This window comes from Diplodia seriata, assembly GCF_021436955.1.
Source record: "Diplodia seriata strain FDS-637 chromosome Unknown scaffold_1, whole genome shotgun sequence".
Classification (NCBI taxonomy): Eukaryota; Fungi; Ascomycota; class Dothideomycetes; order Botryosphaeriales; family Botryosphaeriaceae; genus Diplodia; species Diplodia seriata.
Window position 1 is genome coordinate 418,355 of NW_027117308.1, and position 22,833 is coordinate 441,187.

Consider the following 22,833-nt stretch of genomic DNA (forward strand, 5'->3'; position numbering starts at 1 on the left):
TTCCCGATTATCAGTTACCAACAGTACAGAAACGTTCATAAGAGAAAGACGGCGACCACCCCGCCTGGAAGGGAGTCAATCAAAATCTGCTCTTCAATTTACAAAGTTCGGGCGTTTTCCCATGGGTTTGCTTTTTTGCACGTTCACATGGATTTGGAATAAGGTGCACACGGCCCACATGATGAAGGACGTGAGTGGGTACTGGGGCAAGTAAGCGGTTTCACATTCTTCTTTCCTGCCAAGCCACTGGCCCTTTTCCGTCATTATATCATTCCCCCCCAGTCTATAGTCTATTATGCGAACAAAAGCCGTTGCAGCAGCAGTTTCCAATCCCTCCATTTTTCGTCACTCATTTTCTTCAAACGTACAGCCTCAGGAACTCGACGAGGGTCATGATGGCCATGGCCTGGCCATAGGGCATGCTCGTGCGCTCAATGTCGAAGTAGTGCTTGTAGTCGCGGCCCATGCCGGTGCCGAAGCTGGTGTCGAGCAGCTCGCCGTCGGGGCTGATCTTGCCCAGCACGGCCTTGGTGGCGCGGATGGCGACGTCCTCGTAGCCTTCCCTGGGCAGGTAGCGCTTGCGCACGGCCTTGAGGATGCCGTAGGCGAAGCCGGCGGTGGCGGACGACTCGACGTAGCTGCCCGCGGCCTCGGGCTCGTCGAGCAGGGTGCGCCACAGGCCGTCGGGCGTCTGCAGCGCGGCGAGGGCGTCGACCTGGGCGCGCAGGATGTCGAGCAGGTACTCGCGCGTGGGGTCGCCGGGCTGCAGGTCGAGCAGCTCGACGAAATCCGGGATGACGATGGTGACCCACGAGTTGCCGCGGGCCCAGCGGGCGCGGGCGAAGTTGTGGCCCAGCCCCCCGCCTTTCCCGTCGCGCTCGAACTGCCAGCCGTGGAAGAAGAGGCCGGTGTCCTTGTCGAACAGGAACTGCATGTGCACGAGGAACTGGCGCTTGGCCTCCTCGACGTAGGCGGGGCGGTTCAGGACGAGCCCGATCTTGGCCAGCGGCATCACCGTCATCATCAGCGTGTCGTCCCACAGCTGGCCCGCGTTCTCCTCCAGGTAGGTGATGTGCTGGAAGCCGCCGAAGGGGGTGCGCGGCAGCTCGTGCATGGCCCACTCGGCCCAGCCCTCCAGCCACGGCCGCCACGTGTCGTCGCGCAGGCGCGGGTCCTCGTACAGGTAGGCCAGCGTGAGGAAGACGGACATGGTGTTGATGTTCTTGGTCGTGCCCTCGGCCAGCCGGCCCGCGAACCAATCTTTGATGACGGCCAGTGTTGGCGCCGAGTTGGTCAGCGTGTGGTACTGGTACAGCCCGTACAGGCCGATGCCGTGCGTCCACTCCCAGTCGTTCCAGCCCTTGGTGTCGATGACGCGCCCGTCGGGCAGCCGCAGCAGGAAGTGGCCCGTCTGGTCGTTGATGTTGACGAGGTTGTCGGTGAGCTTGTGGATGGCCGCGTGGATGTCGGACGCGGGCAGCCCGTGGACGGTGAGGGCGGTGGGCATGATGGCGGTTGCGGAGGAGGGAGGGCGGCCGGGGGAGAAGATGGAGGTCTGGAGGGGAGTAAATGAGGAGGAGCGCGGCGAGAAGCTGACAGACTTGTATCAGGCGCGAATGCTAAGTATTTACTAGCTACGGCGGGAGGTTTCGTTCTGGCAAGTATCAATCCGGAAAGCAGCAAACGGTCGATTGGACGAAGCTCGCGCGTGGGAGAGGATTTGGCTTTAAAGACGCGGACGACGCGCGCGCAGCACGCAAGACCCGCGTCGCCCGCGCCGATGCCCCACCGCAAGAGCCGAGCAGGTGGAGGAAGTTGCCCAGTCGAGTAAGCAGCTTGACGTCCCCACAGACAGCCCACGCGCGGCTCCCCCCGCCGGCGCCCTTTGACCCGAGGGGCGAGCAGGCAGGATGCGTGCCAAGGCCTGCCGTGAGCATGGGCGCCCCGCAATACCCCGGGCTCTCTCTCCGCATTCAGGACCGCTCCCCGTGGGGCCAATTGGCTGCAATCCGGGGCCCCCTCCATCGGCCCTTCCTCTGGGCGCCCCGGTGGCTGCGGCGAAGTCGGTGTGGATGCCCAGCAGCCTCGCGTGCAGCTGGCGAACCTGTCACACGCTTTGCCGGCCGCATCCCGCCGCCCCAAGCTTTGCCGCTCGCTTGGTGTCAACGCGTTGGGAACGAGCGGCGACCGGGTTCCTGGCACCAAACAACCGAGAGGACGGAAGAATGCCTCCCAAATGGGAAACGCCCTCGGCTTATGTATCGCCCGCACGAGGACGTGCATGCCTGCCCCAGACCTTTATATTTGCCCCGAGCAGATTCTGACCCATCTTCTTCTGCAGTCGAGTCGCTCTGCCTGGTCCTTGTCCAGACTCTGCCCCGTCTCGCACTCCTCTGTCTCTCCCTCCCGACTTCTCTCCCTTCTCTCCCCACTCCCCAACCGTCAACCAGGCGGCATCACTGAACCACCATGGCCGCCTCACACGATAACGTGGCCCACGCCGGGCGCCTGTCGTCCGACAACCGCGACACCAAGAAGCACAGCTCTGATGTTGCCGAGATTGAGCACGTCCTGTCCACCGACCCCGAGCTCACCAAGGACCACGCCGACTATGGCCGTCTCGACAAGGAAGTCGCCAAGTACGCCAGCGCCGTCGCCATCGAAATCACGCCCGAGGAGAACAAGCGCCTCAAGCGCCTGATCGACCGCCGCGTCTTGCCCGTCATGATCTTCACCTACTTTCTGCAGGCCCTCGACAAGGGCACCATGAGCTTCGCCAGCATCATGGGCATCAAGAAGGACTTGAATCTGGTTGGCCAACAGGTATGCATCTCCCCGCCTGTATCAGATACCAGGTGACCCCCACTTGCGATCGACTGGCTGACCAAGAGAGTAAACAGTACTCCTGGCTCACCACCTGTATCTACATCGCCGTCCTGTTCGTCGAGTACCCAACCAATTGGATGATTCAGCGCGTCCCCATTGCCAAGTACCTCAGCCTGAACGTCATTCTCTGGTCCGCGACTCTAGCCCTGCACGCCGCTTGCACGAACTTCCCCCAGATCCTCGCCGTCCGTACCCTCCTGGGTATCTTCGAGGCCGTCTGCCAGCCGTCCTTCCTGGTCATGAGTTCCATGTGGTACAAGCGTGAGGAGCAGGCCCAGACCGTCACCTACTGGTACATGGTGAGTTCTCAAAGCCAATCGCACCTAGGCTCCGAGGATCAAGGCAGCTGACAGAACCAGATGAACGGTGGTCAGCAAATCGTCGGCGGTCTTCTCGCCTACTGCTTCACCCTCATCCCCGACACGGCCGCCATCCACTCCTGGCAAGCCCTCTTCATCTGCTACGGCTGCGTCTCGGTGCTCTGGGGCATCTTCGTGCTCTGCTGGCTGCCCGACAGCCCGATGCGCGCCAAGTGCTTCTCCGAGGACGACAAGCGCCTGATGATCGAGCGCGTGCGGTCCAACCAGACGGGCCTGCAGAACAAGACGTTCCGCTGGGACCACGTGCGCGAGGCCTTCACCGACCCGCAGCTGTACTGCTACTGCCTGATCGCCATCTGCACCACGCTGCCGACGTCCGGTCTCGGCGCCTTCGCCAACATCATCATCACCGGCTTCAAGTTCACCACGCTGCAGACGCAGCTGCTGTCCATGGTCCTCGGCGCCTACATCATCGTCGTCCTGCTCAGCTCCACCTGGCTCGTCAAGAAGACGCAGCAGAACCTCGTCATCATGGGCGTTTTCGTGATTCCGTAAGCCTCCCCTTAACCTTCCCAACTCCCCCACCAAAATTGGTCCTCTCCCTCCCCAACTAACCCAACTCCCCCACAGCTCCTTCGTCGGCACCATCGTCCTCCTCTCCGTCCAGAACACGGGCAAGGCCCAGCAGGCCGGCCTGCTCATCTCCTACTACATCGTGCTCTCCTTCTGGGCCGCGCAGACGCTCGCCATGTCCATGATCTCGCGCAACGTCGCGGGGCAAACGAAGAAGACCGTCGTCGTCGCCGCCAACTTCGTCGCCTGGTCCGTCGGCAACGCCATCGGGCCCCAGGTCTTCCTCGACTACGACGGGCCCCGCTACTTCATCGCCTTCGCCACCCACATGGGCTGCTACGTCCTGCTCGTGCTCGTCATCGTCTTCCTGCGCTGGTGGCTGGTGCGCGAGAACAGGCGCAAGGACGGGTTGCTGGAGCAGAATGGCAGCGCCGCCAAGGATGCTGGTCTGGTGCATGCGTTTGAGGATTTGACGGATCGGGAGGTGAGTCCGACTGCTGATTATTTTCCCCATCTTTTGTGTGTGCTCCTCTCAAAGCAGCTTTGGGCTAACTCATCTCTCTCCGTTGCAGAACGTCAACTTCAGGTACATCTACTAAACCAGGTGTACATCCAGGTGGTACCTGGAAGAGGAGGAGAAGAGCGATATGTTATCAACGTCTTTTTTTTTATATGCAGGAACGAAATATATCCCTTCCAATCGTTCTCCATGGGATCTTCCAGCCTTAACGTGAAAACGCACCGGTGTCCGGTCAAGACTCAGCCGTGTCCGTCATAGGAACGACCAACCCCTATTCACTGCCACCCTTTTTCTTCCCCTCGTCAACCTCCACCGTCGGCGGCGCCGGTACCTCCACGCCCTCCACCTTCCACACCATCCCAATATACCCATCGCTCACAACCCTGACATCCACAACCCTCTCCCTGTCGCTCTCCGGCAGCTTAATCTGCACCCTCGTGCTCGGCTTGCTGCCCGCACCACCGCCACCACCACCACTGCCAGCATCACCACCTCCCCTACCCCTACCCCTACCCCTCCCCCTCCCTCTCCCCGCACCACTGCCAGAAAAGGGAGAAGAAGAAGTCGAAGAAGCCCCCCACCCAACCCTCTTCAGCGCCACCACCTCATCGCTGCCGCGCTCGCACACGACGACGAAGAAGCCTTCGGTCTGCGGCTTGGGGAAGCGCGGCGCGAACATGCGGTGCTCGCGGTTCGCGGGCTCGTTCCTGCGCGAGAGCGCGACCGTCAGGCCGAGGGCGTTGACGGCGGGCACGGCGACGGCGAGGTCGGGCAGGGCGGAGAGGGGCTTGAGGGCGCGGGGTGCGATGGGCGACGCGACGCCGGTTGCCTTGAGGGCTTGTTCGACGACGGCGCGGGGGGCCGAGACGGCGTCGACGAGGTCCTTCGGCCGGCTGTTGTTGTTGCTGTCCTTTTGGACGCGGCTCCGCTCCGCCTCGACGTCGACGCCGGGCAGGATAGCGAGGGGCCCGTCGTCGGGCCAGCGCGCGCTCTTGACGCACTGCAGCAGCGTCATCATCATCAGCGCGCTGCTGGCCAGGCCCAGCTCCGCCAGCACGTCGATCGACGCCTGGATGATGCGGATCGCCTGGTCGAGCACCGACGTCTGGTCGCCGACGTAGTCGGAGATGGGCAGGTCGAGCCGCGCAAAGTGCGCTTGGAGCAGCAGGAACGCCTTCGTGTGTGGGTCCCACAGCGGAAGGTGCCCGAAGGCCTCGTCGATCTTGAGCGGCAGCGCCGCGTTGAGCTCGGCGTTGATGAGCTCCTCGTTGTGCCGCACCGGCAGCTCGTCGTACTCGGTCGCGCTGCTCATCCAGGCGAGCACGTCGGCGAAGCTGGCGTTGGGCTTGGCGTGCTTGATCAGGTGCCGAATCGTCTTGTGCGAGAGGTAGTAGTACGACATGATCTTGCCGAGCGGCGTTGGATCGATGTCGCCATTGGAATGGAGCGTGGCGCAGCCCGATTCGGCCAGCTCCGAGACGGACTTGTCCACGAGATCGACCATGTAGTCGTTCGCCAGCTGCTGTGCCGCAGTCGTATTGTGCTCCTCAGCAGAGATCTCGAGGCCATAGTAGGATGGGTTCTTGTGCAGACGGCGGAAGAAGAACGTCCAAGTAAGGTAGTCGAGTGCGTCTTGCTTCGTGGCAATGGTCTCTGCCGATATCTCGGCGCCCAAATGGTTGTCCACAACCTTGTGGAGGGTAGACTCCACAGGGAAACCGGTGTGAAGGAAATGCTTGTAGAAATCCTTCTTCGCATCTTGGGTGAAGATACGCGCGATACCTTGCGTATCGAACTGCGGACGACCAGCACGACCAAGCATCTGAAGTACATCCGTCAAATCCATGTCCCGATAGGCTTCGATTTTGGCGTCGAAATACTGCGTTCCCTTGACGACGACTAGATGCGCTGGCAAGTTAACACCCCAGGCAAGAGTGCTGGTAGCCACCAGAATCTGGATTTTGTTGTTCGCAAAGAGCTCTTCCGCAAGCTGACGGTCCGACTCGACGAGACCGGCATGATGGAGGCCGATACCAAAGCTGAGCGCCTCACGCAAGGACTCGTCCTTGACGCGGGCAAGGTTTAGGGCCAAATTTTCCTCGGACATCTTGACAAAGCATCTGGGATTGTCTTCCATGCCGCAGTAGTTGATGAGGTCCCTTGCAGTCAAACGGGTCTGGCGACGAGAAGCCACAAAGACAATCACAGGCTTATCAGGAGAGTGGGTCTTGATGGCCAGGAAAGTGGGCCTGTTCATGGACTGCATCAGAGGACAGAAGCCTCTCTGTTCCGGGAAGCCGTCAATGTAGATTTCGAGCGGAACCGGACGCACCGAGTGGCGGAAGTTGAAAAGACCTGCCTTGACACCGAGCCAGTTCCCCAGATCCGTGGCGTTGGCGCAAGCAGTCGACATGCCCATGAGGCGAACCGAGCCCTTCTTCTGCGAGGCAATGTAGTTCATACGGGACACGATGATTTCCAGAATAGGTCCACGATCACCGCCAAGCAAGTGGATCTCGTCGATAATGACCAGACTGACTTTGCGGACATAGTCACGGGTCTGCCAGCTACGACTGATACCGTCCCATTTCTCGGGGGTGGTGATGATGATGTCGGCGTCTCTGATGGAGCGAGTATCTGGGGTGTTGTCACCAGTCAACTCAACCAGCTTGAGGCCCATTTGAGCAGTCAAGCGTTTGCCCCAGTCCTGGACTCGCTCGCGGACCAGTGCCTTCATGGGGGCAATGTAAACGACCTTCGAGCCAGGGTTCTCTCTGAAAGCCCACCACATAGCTAGCTCGCATGCAACTGTCTTGCCACTTCCAGTGGGTGAACCAAGAAGAACATTCTCTGATGTATGGTAGAGGCAGTGGAACAGTTGTGTTTGCATTGGGTTGAAGTACTGGAAGCGCTGCCCGTATATCTCTTCCAAGAGCGGATTTTTGAGAGCAGAGATTGGCAGCGGCTGGAGGTTGAGAAGGTCCGTGTATACGCTCTCAGTATCAGGCCGGATAAGATGCTGGAAGGAAACGGGGGTGACAGTCTCCGCGCCAAGCCATCTATCCGAGACTGCACGAACATAGATTTGCGAGGGAAGAGGATCGGTAAGTGGGATGGTAAAGTTGAGTTCGTGGTCATCGTAGAGCTTTCTGCGAGAAAGGATGAAGTACTCGTGATGGTAAATCTCCGAGGTCTCCGAGTTCTCAACCCAAATCCAGTAAGACTCTGACGCGCCATGATGACGATCATTCCAACGGAACTCCGGCGTCAAATACAGGCGGATCCTAAGGACATCGCGGTTCAGAGGGGCAATTTCTGCTTCGACGCTCAAGGTGGGGAAGTTGTCGAGAAGCTTGCTGATGGTGTGACCCATCTTCGTGTTGTGAACGAGCTGGCCGATCTCGGCTGATTCCAAGTCTCGAAGTGCCTCGATGGACGACATGGACCCCTTCTCATCCAGATTTCTCAAAATGGGTCGCGGGAGGTCGAATTGATGGAACGGGTGCTCAAATGGCCAGACCTGTCTTTCAATAGACTTGCATAACGACAGCAAGACCAGGCACTGGTGGCCCCAACGTCTGTTCAATGCAATCATGAACAGAGCCCTGCAGATACGCGTAGCATTCTGCGCGACATAGTTCGTGTCCGACTGAAGCGTGTAGTCTTCCAGACGTGCCTTGGAAATGTAGCTTTGGAGGAGAACATTTGTCTTTGAATGTGGCGTTCCGATGCCACCTGCAATATCGCAAGGAGTGATGTTTTCGTCCTCCTTCAGCCGTAAAAGTTCCTTTTCCTCGGATTCTCGGGATTGTATGTTGTCGAATTCGCCGCTCATACTGATCATCTTGAGCACATCTGCCTCTGATGCCTGCGCTCGCATCATGGTATTGAAAATCTCGACGCTGGTCTGCAAGATGTAGTACTGGCTGGCAATACGACCAACATCTTTTGCTTTTAGCTCTCCAGTTTTCTCGTTGTAAATGATCATCTGGCTTTGCTGAAGCACGCGAGCAGCATCGGTGATCAGCTTCGTCCGGCGCCCGACCAAAAGCGGGTCGTCGCTGATCTCCATCCAGTCGATTCCATAGTTGGGAGGATTCCGTTGCATGCGAACGAACAGGTAGGAGTAACCAAGCCACGTTACAGCTTCTCGGACTGAAGTGACCGTACCCAGTGAGATCTCTGCGTTGAGGTTATCCACCAGTCTCTTGGAGAAATTGGACTCAATCGGCTGCTGCTGAGTGACAGCGCCGAGGTAGTGCTGGAGCTTGTCATGTGTCGTGCAAATGAAGCCGATACCAGTGTCCTCGAACTGAGGTCGACCGGCACGACCGAAAATCTGTAGAACGTCGAGAATACCGACATCAACAAATTTACCTTCCTGAGCACTGTAAAGCTGTGTTCCCTTGATGATGACAGCGGCAGCGGGCAAGTTAACACCCCAAGCAAGCGTGGCAGTACAGCAGAGAACCTTGATGACTCCCTCCCCGAAGAGGCGTTCAATCATGTTACGATCAGACCTCGGCATGCCGGCATGATGGGTTCCCATTCCCTTAGGGAGCAGCTCACGCAGCTCCCGGCCTTTGGAGGATTTCATGTCGCGTACGGCCATGTCGTAATTTGGGTGCCCAGATGGTTCGAATAAGTCGGTAGATGCGTCTTCCATGGCCTTCTCATAAAGCATTTTGGCGGTCTTGTACGTGTCTTTACGGGAATGCACAAACACCATGATTTGATGGCCTTGTTGGAGCATGGCTTTGACCTTTTCGTAGGCAACGTTGTCGAGATTCTCCCTGGATTTGGCGGTACCGGCCTTCCCTTTCACACCAACGAAATGCTGCTCAAGCGGAACAGGTCGGAAAGAGGCATCGAAGTAGAAGAGTCCAGCCATGCGGTTGACCTTGAGGAAGTCGGCAACATCGATGTAGTTCGGAAGCGTGGCGGACAACCCGACAATACGGATGAGCGATTGTGTGCTCTCGACTTGGCGCTGGGTGCGAGCCACCAGGGATTCCAGGACAGCACCACGTTCATCGTGCAGCATGTGGACCTCGTCGATGATGAGCAGGCGAACCTTCTGAACCAACTCGGTATCACCAGTGCTCTTGCGCGTAACAACATCCCACTTCTCCGGGGTCGTCACAATAATCTGAGTGGCCACGATCTCCGCTTTGGTGAGATGCATGTCTCCCGTAAGTTCACGGACTTGGATGCCCAGCCAGGCAAGCCGCTTCCCAAGTTTCTCGACAATTTCAGCGGCCAGAGCCTTCATGGGTGCAACGTAGACGATCTTGAAATCATCGGTTTGGACGACAAAATCCGTGGCCTCAGGCTCTTCCCAAGGACTGGGGATGATGTTTTTGGCGACGGTGTTGAGAACCGTGAGCATTGCAGCATCAGTTTTACCGGCACCAGTAGGAGCGCAAATAAGCATGTTCTCGCTGGTCCTGTACGCAACTTGGTAAACCAAGCTCTGCATGCGATTCAGGGTCTGGTAGCCCTTGAAGGTTCGTCTGCAGAGTCCATCTAAGTCGCTGATTTTGACCAGCTTCCGCCCAGCTCCCAGCGTCCCAACGCGCGAAGCCGGGATCGAATACTCCTCGAACTTGTCGTTGTCCTCCCTCGTGGAACCGAGAGGAAGAGCATACTTCTTGCCAAAACCTGAGAGAGTGTTGCCAGAGTCATGTGACTTGTAAACATGGGGATATTGCTCGCCGCCTCGTTTGACGCTTTCTGCAAGCGAAGCATTCTTGTGCTCAAAGTCTTGCCTCCTCAGAGCTTCTTCGCGGTCCTGCTTAGTCTGTAGACGACCAAGGACGCCGCCCCTCTGCTGTTCAGCCTGGGCGGACTTGGTGATCTTCTTGCGGTGGCTGATGAGGTCAGCAACCAGGTCGAGCTCCCCGTAGCCGACGATGTCGGCAAGCATCATTTGGAGCTCCTCGTCACTGCTATCAGAACTTAAGAGGGCTATGATCTGATCCTGGAGGGTTTGCGCATCCAACCCAGAGCCGCGCTGAGCCACCTGGGCACACTGCTGACCGAGCCAGCTCTGGCTGTAGAGCGGTGCAGGGGCGGCAGCGTCGGCGACAACAGCATCGACGCCGTCTATTTGGTCGCTGCTGTAATCGGCACTCTCGTCGTCACTAATGAGATCCCAGATGTCGTTGCCACTGGCGGTGCCGGAAAGGTCCTCATCATCAAAGTCGATATCGGCGCCGTAAGCGGGTGCATCGCCGTTTTTTTGAGGGAGCTTCAGGTCGGCGATGGCGGCGCGCATCTCGGCCAGCTGGGCGAGCCACTGCGACTCGGCGACATCCAAAGCGGGCGACATGGTGGGCAGATGTCTCGGGTGTGTTGGGGTGGAAGGGTTGAGCAGCCCAGTGTCGATCGCAGCGAGGAGCGTCCAGGCAGCGGCGTTGGAGTGACGATGACAGGCGTGACAGGCACACCGCGGCAAACGGTGCAAATCCCCCGCCACCGAGCGGGGCTTGGCGGCGGCGGCGCTTCACCGCCTGCCGGACCGGGATGACGCGGTTCCGGGCTGAGCCTCTGGGGCACTGACGCTGAGCTCCGGCTCCCAGGCCGCCTGGCATCCCGCCCATCGACCTGCGTTTCAGACCCGACATCCTCCCTTCCCTACACGCTGTCTTCTCTCGCCTTGCGACCGCCAGCCTCCTGCCACCGCCTCACTTTGCATCCGCCCACCAGACGCCACCATGAAGATCCTCTACATCGGCGTACGGCCCCCGCTTTGTCCGCTCGGGCTCCCCCGTTGACGTCCATGTCCAGATCCTCAAGAACGAGCAGAAGCCTGCCGTCGAGCTCTGCTCCGAGGCCGAGCTTAGCAGCTACTCCCGCTTCACCCGTTCGAGGTGCGCCGCCGCAGCCCCCGCCAACCTCTCTCACGGCGTCGTACTGATCCCCTGGCCAGCGTCGGAGAGTTCATGACTCTGTTCAGCAAGACGGTAGCCGAGAGGACAAAACCGGGACAGCGCCAGGACGTCGAGGAACAATGTACGCTGCCCGTTGCTTTTGTTGCCTGGGGGGTGTGCTGACTGGTGCTGTAGCGTACACCTTCCACGCCTACGGCCGCACCGAGGGCATTGCCGGTATCATCATCACCGACCACGAGTACCCCGCGCTCGTCGCCCACCAGCTGCTCTCCAAGGTCGTCGACGAGTTCCTGAACAAGTACCCGCGTAATGTCTTCACTGTTTCGGACGCGGCCTGCCCCATGCCGGAACTCAAGGAATACATTGTCAAGTACCAGGACCCGCAGCAGGCCGACAGCATCATGAAGATCCAGAAGGAGCTTGACGAGACTAAGATCGTACTGCACAAGACCATCGAGAGCGTGCTGGAGCGAGGAGAGAAGCTCGACAGCCTGGTGGCCAAGAGCGATGGCCTAAGCGCACAGAGCAAGATGTTCTACACCCAGGTACGTGCACCCCCGTGCTGCAGCATCTTATCGGTGCCTTGGCTAACACGATCTCCCACGATAGGCGAAGAAGCAGAACTCGTGCTGCATTGTTATGTAATTTCTTTTCCGGCGTTGTCGGGAGCAGGTTTGCTAGGCAGGCCGCATAATGATATCTAATGACAGATCCACCACATACCCAGACTGAGGATATATAGTAAAGCGTCACCCACGCCGGTGTACATTTGACCCGTACTCGATCCATGTGCAGCTCTAAAACAAGCGCCGGACGTAAGCGTGTTGTGATGCTGACGTGCGGAACAGGTCATCCCGCAAATTTGCGTTATCGCTAGGCGGGAAGCCATCATGCGAAATGTCGACGACGGATCAGCAACCCGCTCCGCCGAGTGCTCCCTGCGGCGGTGGCACGGGTGGAGCCTCGAATACGCAACCGTTATTTAGGTTTCATTATTACGATTGCGGTGCGCGCATGACCACCCGGCGATCCGTTCGAGATTGTCTACTCCTTTTCATGCCTGTAACGCATCTCCATATACACTCCGCAGCGCTTTGGGCTTCTTTCTTCTTCAACACCCACCACGCCGATACGGGTGCCCTTATCTTTCCTTCTCTACGATGCTAATTTTCTGGACACTTCTACCCGCATCACAACGCTGCTATGGCTCCCAATCAAGACGTCGAATCAACTCCTACCAGGGGGGCGCCTAGACCCAGCCTGGCCAAAATCGACACTTCTTCCCATATCAACCATGATTCGAGGAACCCGTCCCCCACCTCGGAATTCTCCTTCACCTTTTCCATCTTCGAACGGACAGCCAGCGATGGCGAACGCACGCCCACAGGCCTCACCCGGATCGACGTCATCTCCAACCACTCGCGCGGCGAATCCTTCAGCATTTCCTCGCCGACGTCCGACTTCTCCTTCCGCTTCTCCAACATGGAGCCGCCGCCGGCGCCGCAGCGGAGGCGCGAGACGGTGACCTCGTCGACTCGCCGCCACAAGCGGCGCGCCACCGGCCTCACCAGCAGCATCTCGACCACGACCTCATCGGCCATGGACCCGTTCGGCACCGGCAGCCGGATCGCGTCGCCGACGCGCTCGTCGTCCATCTTCTCGTACCGCGTCTTCACGCCGGCGCAGTCCGAGTTCTTCCCGCGCAGCATGAGCCAGGTGGTGTCGCCGGGCAGCCTGCTGGAGCGGCTGCCGGCGGAGCTGCACCTGGAGCTGGTCGGGCACCTGGGCGCGTGCGAGGCGCGCACCATGCGCCTCGTCTCCAAGTACTGGCGCGCCGTCGTCACGCAGTGGTACAAGCGCGACGCGCTGTCGGTCCGCCTGCCGCTCGACGTGCAGCTGCGCATCGGCGGCTACCTCGACGTCGAGAGCCTCATCGCCATGCGCGCGACGTCCCGCTACTGGAAGGAGGTCGTCAAGAAGCACGGGAAAGATCCCGCCGTCGTGCATTCCACCCGCAGCGCGCTGCTGTGCACGTACGACGAGTGTCGGGGCAGGGGCACCAGCATGTATTGGCGGTTGTGGATTAGGATTCTGCGGACCATTCAGAGAGAGAATCCGTGGGTTTGAGAGGGAGGTCCTGACCACCATCATCGGATGTTGGATGATTTGTACTGCGCGCTCGGTTTGCTTCCGGGGACTGCACCGTTCCCGGAATATGAGAGGCTGTAAGCCTCCTTTCTCGGCGAGCTTCCTGTGGCTTCCACAGCCTCGCTCTGCTGCGCGGATGGGCACCTTGTGCTCCAATATCCACGGTTGCGCTTCCGATTCCTTTCCAGCCCTCGTCCTGAAACGGGCGTCGGACGTGGAAAGTACACGCCACGCACGCCGTTCGCCTGTCGGAGGCGGTCTGTTTTCTGGAGAGACATCGAAGATTGATCGGCAGAAACGCCTCTTTCCGTTCCGCTTTGTTTTTACTAACTTTCGCAATTGTGTGCTTTTGGTCGAGTAACTTTGACTTGATTCTTTTTCTTTTCCCTTGGTTTGCTTTCCACTTATAAGAGCGTCTCAACTCCATTTGCTTTTTCTGTTACACAAGCGATGCGGAGTTTCCTTTGTAGATACCCAGGAGGCGGCGTATTTCTTTGTCCTTCTTTGGTTCTTGCAGCGTTCGGTTAGTCTTTTTGGGTTTCAACATGGCCCTGTGCGTTCTCTGGTATTTCCTTGTCAACTCAACTGTAACCTCAAGTGCCTAACCGTTGTAACAACAAACTAAGGAACGAATTGGCTATTATCAGCGCAAATGACGAATTGACGTGAATTATTTGAAGGTCGAGAAAAGGTTCCTATTGCCCCCATACCTTGCGTCACACAAACCACACCGCATCGATGTTGTGTATTACATGGGAGATAACCGAGCACAAAAGCCCATGAAATTTTTTCATCTCATCTTCATTGTGTCTGAAAGTCAAGATTCGTGTTTTCATAGTTTTACAGGTCTGACAAAGTATAGCAACGCGAAGAGTCGAAAAGTGAAGAGATGTTAGAGTTTGCAACTCCGTGCCGGTATGAAATTTCAACTTAATATCAACAGAATACCGGTTGGCACCGAGGAAAGAAGCATACAGGGACACTTAGACCTACATACATGCTCGTATCAGTCAAATTCTTCGATTACTTCTCAAAAAAAAAAAAAAAAAACACGATCCATTGACTCTTTGAACATAAATCAAACCGCCAAGATAAGTATTCAATTCAAATGGCTGCTAGAATATTTACAATCTAACCTTTAGAAAGACTGACTTCGTTGAAATCGATTGGTAGGCTTCTGTTTGCTCCCACTTCTTTCAAATCTCTCATAACATGCTCAGGGCCGAGCGTCGCAGCAAGGGGAAATGTCGTGCCGATTTCAGGGGCCTCAAAGTTGACGTTTGCTCCGTTCATTCGCAGACATCTCAGCATGTCTACGTTGTTGTTGATGACTGCAACGAATAGTGGGGGCGTTTTGTCAATGTCGGTGGCGTTTACTTCGACGTTCTCAAGGGACAGAAGTAGATTTGTTGCGTTTGATTGACCCGAACGAACCATGTCATGAAGCAAAGTAGTCCCAGAAGCTGTGGTCCGGCGAGGAATAACGTGGACAAGACCCAGTTCCACTGCGTTATGTCAAAGGATGAGAGACCTACAAGTGATCCCATCCCTCCATTTATCGGCAGAATGCTCGGAACGGCTGGTTGGCTCGATGTAAAGCAGTCTAACAAGTGCTGAAGTACGCTATCGAACCGATGTATCAGCTGTGCATGCTTGGGCTAATGGGTTGTAGCATACCACGAAAGGGGAAATTTGGATATCAAACGAGAGCTTGTGTTGACGTCTCTGAGGTAGTTGATGATATTTCGCCAGCTATGCCGAGTGATTCCCGTGCAGAGCTTACGTTTTCTGTCCAGGTGTGGCTTCAAGCAGTCTTCGAAGTAATGCTGTATCTCCTCTAGACCCAGGTAGGTAATACAAGTCCGACAAATTTGAAAATGGGCCTGTTCAACGCTTTCCATCACAGGGTATCCATCAATGACCGGAAGGCCGCCGTTTCGTAGATAGTCGGCCACGGACTGGTGGATGAAGCGAACCCTTTTTTGCAGGCCATTATGCCCGCCTCCAGTCTCCGTCAAGCCTCTGGAGATGTCCTTGACCATTCTTTCCAAGTCATCGGCGGATTTTCCGTACCCGAGCCACTGTTCGTGCTGTCGGAGAGATCGATTTTCGGAGCTTGCATCCACAGCTATAGCGTGTCTCAGATCCCTTGGTGTCAATGGTCGTTCTGCAAAGCAGACCCACTGTAGGAGCTTGACTGTGTCCATATCAGGATTCTTCAGAATATCGGCGTATAGCTTGTGGAGGTCTTTCGGCAGCTCCTCAACGCTTTTTCGAAGAATTTCGAATGATCTTCCAATCTTGGCACGGTTGCAAATCTAACTTGCAACCAAGATGGCCCACTGGAACACGCCATCCGCTTTCTGAGTGATGAATCTTGTCAAGCCTTCCTGTCTCGGGACATTCCTGAGCTTTGACGACATTACATGGCTGATGTCTCGTTGATTTTCATGTTCTAGTAAGATGGAGTCCTCGTCATCAATGGTGAGAATCGGGTAGTGTCGGCAAGAAAAGCAGATTTTCAACCCTGTGCCATGCGTTTCAACGAGTTCCTGGAAAATTTCCACGACCTCTACAGCGCTTGACTCTCCAAGTTCGTCCAGAGCGTCGACAAGAAGAACCACAGGCCTAGTTTCGAGGACCGCCCTGATTGTAAGCATCAGATAACGTTTCACCTCTTCTACGGACCAATCCCAGTCTGACCCATGCTGGCCACGCGTTCTGCAAGCCTCGCTGTAGCGGCGACTTAATTCCTCTAGCGGTGAAGAGGGTTCCGATAGAAGTTGGTACAGGATAGAACGGAAGAGCCCAAGCTGGGATCTTTGCATCTCAAACCCTTGGCCAAAGACGAAGAATGTTGCCAGCAAGAAACCGGACACTTTAGCTGTAGACTGTAGATCCCTGAATATGTATTTCATCAGTGTCGATTTCCCGGAACCGGGTTTGCCTTTGATCCAGAGGATTCCGTGAGGTCTGTTGTTCCAGTTGACATACGTCTTTCTTTGGGCGCTGTCTAATGATGCTCTGTAGAGCTAGGAATTATACGGCGTCATCAGAAGCGGGACTGCGGGAGTGCTTTGTGTAGTGACTCGAGCTTCATCTCACGGCTCTTGACAAGGGCTAGCATGAGTACGAGAGCATCTGTTGGCATACAAAAGCACCTGCAGGCAGCCGTCGTCTGTTTTTCGTCACTGTTCCCGGTTCGGTGCTTTTTTTTTTTTACAGCGAAGTGTGCTACTGTAGAGACTCCGGGAGAACACTTAACCTCAAGGTGGCCTGGATTCAGCGCAGAAGATGGTTTGTCATACGGTGCCACGAGGCAGCAGTTACCAGGATTTCACATGTAGTTGCCGTGCAATCCAGCCCTTGCGGTGACGTCTCCTGCACGTGAAGGGCCATCACCATTGCGCCGGAATAGGCAAGGTTACGGCGGCGTTGGAGTCTGAGACCGGGCTGTGTGTTGGTGGTCCAGGGTTCAACCGGCCTGGTGGGCTCGAGTTGAGTACCCGATTTGGAAGTGGTGGTCTGGCCCGGCAGATTCGGAACTGCCTCCGAATTCTGCGTCAAGTGTGGAAACAAACTTGTCCGGTGACGACGACAAGGCGCCGATCCCCATTTCCGAGCCGTGACGAAGCTTGTCCGCCAGCTTTTGGCTCCCATGGCAGCGCTGATCGGTGAGGAGCAGCCGCGGTATGTTGAGTGGAGTGCCGAATGGGGCACTCGGATTTCCCGATTGGTGACGGATCGGCTGGCGATCACCCGCACTAGGTCCTCGGCCCCAGACAAGCCTCCGCCTCGTGGCTTTAATCCACCGGAGATGCTCAAAACACCTTCTGGCTACTGCCAAACCGCCGCCTGCTCTCCGACCTTCGCCTGATGTCCAGCCTTCTCAAATCTCCGTGATATCTGCATCGTGCGTACCCTCGACCGTACCTGCCGGACAGCACCGGACACGTACAGAGACATCAACAAGCACGGCATTTTAGGAACTGGAGGTACTAGTGCCTTGCACTTGCTCCTAGTGTCCGTTGCCCATCCAAATACCAACAACCACCCAACCCAAAAGGCGCGGCGCAGCAGCACAGCCCGAGAACCCGGCGTTGATGCTAACGCTGTTCTGGCACCGCCACGTCCGCCAAGCAGGCCTCGCTCCCAGACGAGCAGAGACTGTCTCCACAATCTCCGGACAATGGCGTCTACTAGCCAAAAGCCTCTCACGTCTACGACACTCTTTCTGTTCAGACATTTCCGAGGCCCCCGTCTCCCCCTATAAAGCGGAAGTCAGCCCTCGCTCGAAATCCGAATACCAGCATCAGTCCTCATTCACATCAAACCAACAAACAACCAACCATCAACAATCAACCACCAACCTCCACAAACAATCCTCATCACCATCAGAATGAAGTACTCCACCGCCACGGTCTTCCTCCTCACCTCCCTCACCGTCGCCGTCCCGCTCTACCCGCTCACCGCCCCTCCCGTCAAGAGCGTCGAGTCCATCAAGGGCTTGAACGTCGTCGGCCGCGCCGTCACCACCGACGGCAACGGCAGCGACAACTCGGCCGGCAACGGCGACGGCGACGGCAACTCCGCTGGCAACGGCGACTCCGCCGGCAATGACAACTCCGCCGGCAATGGCAACGAGGCCGACGGCAACAGCCTGCTCGGCGACAACAACAGCCTCATCGGCGACATCAACTTGTAAAATGCCGACAAGTTCCTTGTACATACCGCCGTTTGTTCCGTTCTTGGTGGCCCCCGGATGGGGCTGAGGGGGAAGGGTTCTGGCGGTCGCTGTCTGTTGCGGAGTCCCATGTGGTGCAGGGCTGGAGCTCAATTCTATTTTTTTTCTATACCCCATTTGTATTAGACTTTTGTACAGTGCATCAGGAAATTCAGTTTTCTTAAATCTTTAAGATCAATGACCACACGCGTGCCCAGACGTGAACAGCATTGTTCGCCCACAGATGAAATCTCTATACCACTTTGAAGTGAATGATACAGCCGTCCGGGAACGAAGACTGATATAAGCGTCTCAAACAACAGACAGGATCTCTCAACGAGTCTGGAGGCCACCCACCGTTCCAGACTGAAGGCCTACCCGAAGCGTCTCAACACTGCGCTTGGAGTCTACCCGCAGTGTTTCGCGGACCGGTTGCATACCCTCTCTTGGGCCTCAGGCATAGTACTGTCTGGGAAGTGACACTGGATGGTACTGGCTGAGCCCCGTCGCCGTGTAATAGTATTGACGATGCGCCTCGCTCCTTATCCAAGCAGTTTCGGTCGCAGTGCGTGATGTCTTCAACTGCATCGAGGCCCCACTGCTGATCAGATGCAATCTCAGGCCATTACGGAGTCTGGTCTTCGGAGTCTTGTTGGTGGGTGCTGGACGATCCTACCGACAAGGAAATATGTCTCTCATGATGTCTTCTCCAAGTCGGTCCAATAGTTGATCTACTCTCAGCCGCTGGTTCCTCCCCGGTGCCGACAGGGATTTGATGGCGGTAGAAAGTAAACCAGATAGCTTGGGTTTCCATTCTTGTTATCGTAACGAAGGAACCAGTTGCCCATGGGGTGGGTATTTTGACCTCAAGGTAACATCGTTCCATTGTTCCCTCGAAGATGTCCGTCGAATCTCTTCAAAGTGTCCGTACTGATGACTGCCATGCATCTTGGAGAAGACACAACCCCACGAAAATATATCCAATTGAGCCCCATGGCATCATCCGGGCTTACTTTGCGATCACGTAAGCCTGAGGCAGCCTTGCCGCAATGATGACAGCTCATAAGACGGACGAGTAACTTTGCGATTCGTCAGCTCAGGATTTGACGGTTGGCCAGAGACTGGTAGTTGTGAGTGAACACAGCGCGATGATTCGCACGCTAATTGTGCATGAGACCAGTATACAGCGGATATGGGGTGGAACACTTACCAGCTATCTACAAGCTCTTTGTTTTTGGCTGGTACATTAAATATCACGGTCTCAAGCTTGGCCAACTCCACATTGCAAAGGTCATAAATGGCATCAAAATTCGTGTGTATCGAAGTAAATCAAACAAAAGCCACGGCGACATAAAATACAATGTCCAACGATGACAATGGCGGGGGATAGCAGTGTTGCCACTTCAGCAGCCTTACCATGCAGACGTAGGACCGAGGGAGAAGAAGACGGAGGAAACGAGTGCGCGAAGCTCTAGGCTTCAGACTCGACCTCTTTCAGCTCTGCCTCCTTAGGCACATCAGCGGCCTTCGCCGCCTTCGCCTTCGCCGCGGGGCCACCCTTGGCCGCAGTATCGGTAGGAACATCGTCCTCTGCCTCCTCATCGGCAGCCTCAGGCTCCTCGTCATCATCGCCGCCTTCTTTGGGGGCGGCTTCGCCGTTGCCGGCTTCCTCGTCGGTCGCAACGGCTTCAGGCTCTTCGTCTTCTTCCTCGGCGTCGGCCTTGGCCTGTCTGGTTGTCTTGCGCTTTTTAGGTTGCGGCTCAGCTATTCGGCAGACGGTTATTAGTACGAATCCCAACTTCAAATGGGAGAGCGTGAGCAGAAGATCGAGGGCGAAACCTGGGATTTGCCGAGACAGCCCGGGGCTGACATGTCTAGACGTAATGGTGAAACAGTGACGGTACCTTCTTCAGCAACTTCATCATCGTCTTCGGATGCATCCTCCTCGTCGAAGGAGACCTCAGAGTCTTCGTATCTGTAAGTCGTTAGACCTCGGCCTTACGGAAGGCGGGTCCGGAGTGAGAGGAAAGAAAGGAAACACGCGCGCCGTGAGGAAACGGCCACAACAGGAAAGGAGGAACATGAAAAACAACGGAGAGATGAGCGTCGCACGCGCTCTTGCGGTACTGTACAAAATGCAACGGATGGAAGAGAGGACGCGTGAAGAAAAACGCGCGAGCGCCTGGAGAGCGCGACCGAAGCTGGCGAAGGAAGAGCTCCGACCGGCGCGGTCATCCGCGCATCAGCGGCTCAGCAAGCCGCGAGAGCTTTGCTGACGCCGCAACAACGCGCGCACAACCACGCCTCTGCGCAGAAAGCGAAAACAAAAAATGCAATCGCATGGCCTTTGCGACGCCAATTGATGGCGTCGCGGGCGCATGCGACGCGACCGGAGGGCTGCGAGCGAGGAATGAAATGACGTCAGCGACTTACTCTTCTTCCTCGTCGCTCTCGTCGGAAGGCAGGGCAACGAGCTCCTCCTCTTCCTCGGCCTCCTGCTTCCTCTTGCGTGTCGACATTATTCCGGTGGGCTGATGCGGCGGGTGAAGAGAGGGCGGACGGGTGGTGGTGGCAGCTGTCGTGCGCGTGGGGACAGACGCGCGGTAGGGAGGTGGAAGGAAGAGAGCAAGCAAGAGCGTAGAGAGAGCGAGAGGCGAGAGGGAGATGAAAGGTTGGCAGCTGAGGGCTGGGGTGCGGAGAAAGGCAGGCCGCCCGGATGGGCAGCAGCAGGAAGGGAAGCTCTGGCTGCCGATAACATGGAGCTGGCGGCAGAGAGGGGCACCTGCACCTGCGGCAGTCACGCAAGGGGCGCAACCAGTCGATCGTCCGTGCCTAATTTTGGGGTGCAGCAGCGCCAGTCCTCCCCCACTGGCCTGCGACCGCAGCTCTCCTCCGTCGCTCTCGGCTTTGCGACTTTTGACTGCTTGTTTGCACCTAGCCGTTTGCTGCGACGGCCGCGGCAGGTTTACGTCTGCCGTGCCACACCAGCACCGCAGCCGCGCCAATCACAGCCGGAAAATCGCGCTGCTGAGCAAGCCTCTCGCTCTCCTTACTGCTTGCGGTTCTCGCTTGCTGCCTGTCGCGAGCATTTCTGTGGCCCCGGTCCCCTCAACCAAGCTTCCGCTTCTCGACTTTTATTCTGTGGAGCGCTCAACAAAGGCGACCACACGACGAGCACAGTTCGCATATTCCCGTCGCGAGTCAAGCGCAAGCTATTTGGGCGTCGATACGCCGCCGCGGAAGCCTTTGCCTTGAGGAATTGCCTGTAACGCTTCATTGCAAAGTGCTACACCACAAGCTGGAGGATGTAGAGCTACCGTCGCCTGCTGACCTTTTAGAGTTCTCAATACTGGTTGACAAATACGACTGCCATACAGCGGTCTTTAGGACCGCAAAGACCTGGCTTGAAGAGCACATCACCAAAGCACGACGTAATGGGAACGCGAAGCTCGAGGTCTCTTTCCTGAATGCCTTCAGCACTATTCGGGGAGTGACGGGGGGAGTCGCATATGCTCACACGGAGTTTAGGGTTAGGCAAGAATCATAATAATGTACATTGGAAACTCGCGGTCGTTTCACATTCAAGATGCACTGCCAAAGTGATGCAGAGAGAAAAGGACGGTCTTCACGTGTCAAATGGCTCGCTTACCGGCCAATCAAAGCGGCGTACCAGTGAGGCTAGCGTAGCCACTATTCTCCTCCGTACTTTTCAACGTCGAGCTCATAGGTTTAGTCCAGGGCACGCAAAGCAAGCAAAATGGGCACGTGCTAAGCCGCGCGCAAGGTAACCGTATATTCGGACCACAATGGCGCCTAAACATGCCATCACCGACGAAGCTGGAGACCCACCCGCCGCCAAACGCCAGGCTACCGAAAACGTACCAGAACCCGATGCTCCGCTTATCGAGATGGCACCGCGGGGCGACGTCATCTTTGTTCTTGATGGCGGCAAGATGAAGCTCAAGGTCTCCTCTACCGTCATGAGTCTCGCTTCACCTGCTTTTAATGCCATGTTCAGCCCCGACCGTCCGTGGACCGAAGCACAAGATTTGAGCGAACACCACCCCAAAGAGGTCCCACTGTGCGATGATGACCCCGAAGCCATGAAGCTCATCTGCGAGTTCCTTCACCATCAACACGATCCGGACAAGAATGTCGTGCCGACACAGCAGGTCTTCAAACAAGTCGCACTCCTCGCTCACAAGTATCTGCTTCAGAGCTCTTTGCGTTGCTATTCCGAGCGATGGCTGAAAGCACATATCAAGCGGGCCCGGGTGACCGGGTACGAGTATCATCACGACCTCTTGGCCATCGCGCATCTCCTGGATTCTCCCGAACTCTTCACCCTGATCAGTAAAGACTTCGTCGTTTTCCTCTACTCCCCATCTCAGCAGACGGGAACGATGCATAAAGTTCTTTCCTCGAAGGTGCTCCGTAAGTATCTTCCTCTACTCACATTTGCTTTGTTCCTAACTACCAAGCACTATAGTGGAGCTGGACCGCACGCGCCATCTTCTCAAAGAACGGATGAACGACACCATCCACCGGGCGATCACGGGCTGGTTGACTGAACAAACGACTTTCGGCCGCTTCTGTCTATATGGTAACTGCGCCGCACATTACTACCACAATCTTATTTACCCAGACCCTCGGCCGCCCGAAGTGGACGATGGTACTACTATCTTTGATCTTTGGAAATTCTGGTCCAGAGACGACCTGTGTCTACCACAGGGGCCTATGTGTCTCGGAAGGAGCTTTCCTGAGTACCAT

General features: G+C 56.6%; 8 protein-coding genes across 8 annotated transcripts; 5 read left to right on the forward strand and 3 right to left on the reverse strand.

Annotated features, from left to right (window-relative positions):
- Positions 1–358: 358 nt before the first annotated feature.
- Positions 359–1,507, reverse strand: SLS55_000121 (uncharacterized protein; the record flags this gene model as incomplete). Its single annotated transcript, XM_066771636.1, has 1 exon — positions 359–1,507. The coding sequence occupies one exon, from the start codon at positions 1,505–1,507 to the stop codon at positions 359–361; it is 1,149 nt and encodes a 382-aa protein (XP_066636915.1).
- A 962-nt stretch (positions 1,508–2,469) lies between these two features.
- Positions 2,470–4,378, forward strand: SLS55_000122 (uncharacterized protein; the record flags this gene model as incomplete). Its single annotated transcript, XM_066771637.1, has 5 exons — positions 2,470–2,823; positions 2,901–3,185; positions 3,246–3,757; positions 3,837–4,263; positions 4,352–4,378. The coding sequence occupies 5 exons, from the start codon at positions 2,470–2,472 to the stop codon at positions 4,376–4,378; spliced, it is 1,605 nt and encodes a 534-aa protein (XP_066636916.1).
- A 192-nt stretch (positions 4,379–4,570) lies between these two features.
- On the reverse strand, positions 4,571–10,630 carry mug81 (putative steryl acetyl hydrolase mug81; the record flags this gene model as incomplete). The annotated part of the gene is made up of 1 exon (XM_066771638.1): positions 4,571–10,630. One exon carries the CDS (start codon positions 10,628–10,630, stop codon positions 4,571–4,573), a length of 6,060 nt encoding a protein of 2,019 aa, XP_066636917.1.
- A 385-nt stretch (positions 10,631–11,015) lies between these two features.
- On the forward strand, positions 11,016–11,837 carry YKT6 (palmitoyltransferase; the record flags this gene model as incomplete). The annotated part of the gene is made up of 5 exons (XM_066771639.1): positions 11,016–11,036; positions 11,089–11,171; positions 11,231–11,313; positions 11,367–11,737; positions 11,802–11,837. 5 exons carry the CDS (start codon positions 11,016–11,018, stop codon positions 11,835–11,837), a joined length of 594 nt encoding a protein of 197 aa, XP_066636918.1.
- Positions 11,838–12,395: 558 nt separating this feature from the next.
- SLS55_000125 (uncharacterized protein) lies at positions 12,396–13,319 on the forward strand (the record flags this gene model as incomplete). Its single annotated transcript, XM_066771640.1, has 1 exon — positions 12,396–13,319. One exon carries the CDS (start codon positions 12,396–12,398, stop codon positions 13,317–13,319), a length of 924 nt encoding a protein of 307 aa, XP_066636919.1.
- A 4,210-nt stretch (positions 13,320–17,529) lies between these two features.
- SLS55_000126 (uncharacterized protein) lies at positions 17,530–18,045 on the forward strand (the record flags this gene model as incomplete). Its single annotated transcript, XM_066771641.1, has 2 exons — positions 17,530–17,534; positions 17,739–18,045. The coding sequence occupies 2 exons, from the start codon at positions 17,530–17,532 to the stop codon at positions 18,043–18,045; spliced, it is 312 nt and encodes a 103-aa protein (XP_066636920.1).
- A 1,489-nt stretch (positions 18,046–19,534) lies between these two features.
- SLS55_000127 (uncharacterized protein) lies at positions 19,535–20,582 on the reverse strand (the record flags this gene model as incomplete). The annotated part of the gene is made up of 3 exons (XM_066771642.1): positions 19,535–19,827; positions 19,968–20,038; positions 20,497–20,582. 3 exons carry the CDS (start codon positions 20,580–20,582, stop codon positions 19,535–19,537), a joined length of 450 nt encoding a protein of 149 aa, XP_066636921.1.
- Positions 20,583–21,869: 1,287 nt separating this feature from the next.
- SLS55_000128 (uncharacterized protein) lies at positions 21,870–22,826 on the forward strand (the record flags this gene model as incomplete). Its single annotated transcript, XM_066771643.1, has 3 exons — positions 21,870–22,497; positions 22,553–22,666; positions 22,795–22,826. The coding sequence occupies 3 exons, from the start codon at positions 21,870–21,872 to the stop codon at positions 22,824–22,826; spliced, it is 774 nt and encodes a 257-aa protein (XP_066636922.1).
- Positions 22,827–22,833: the final 7 nt, after the last annotated feature.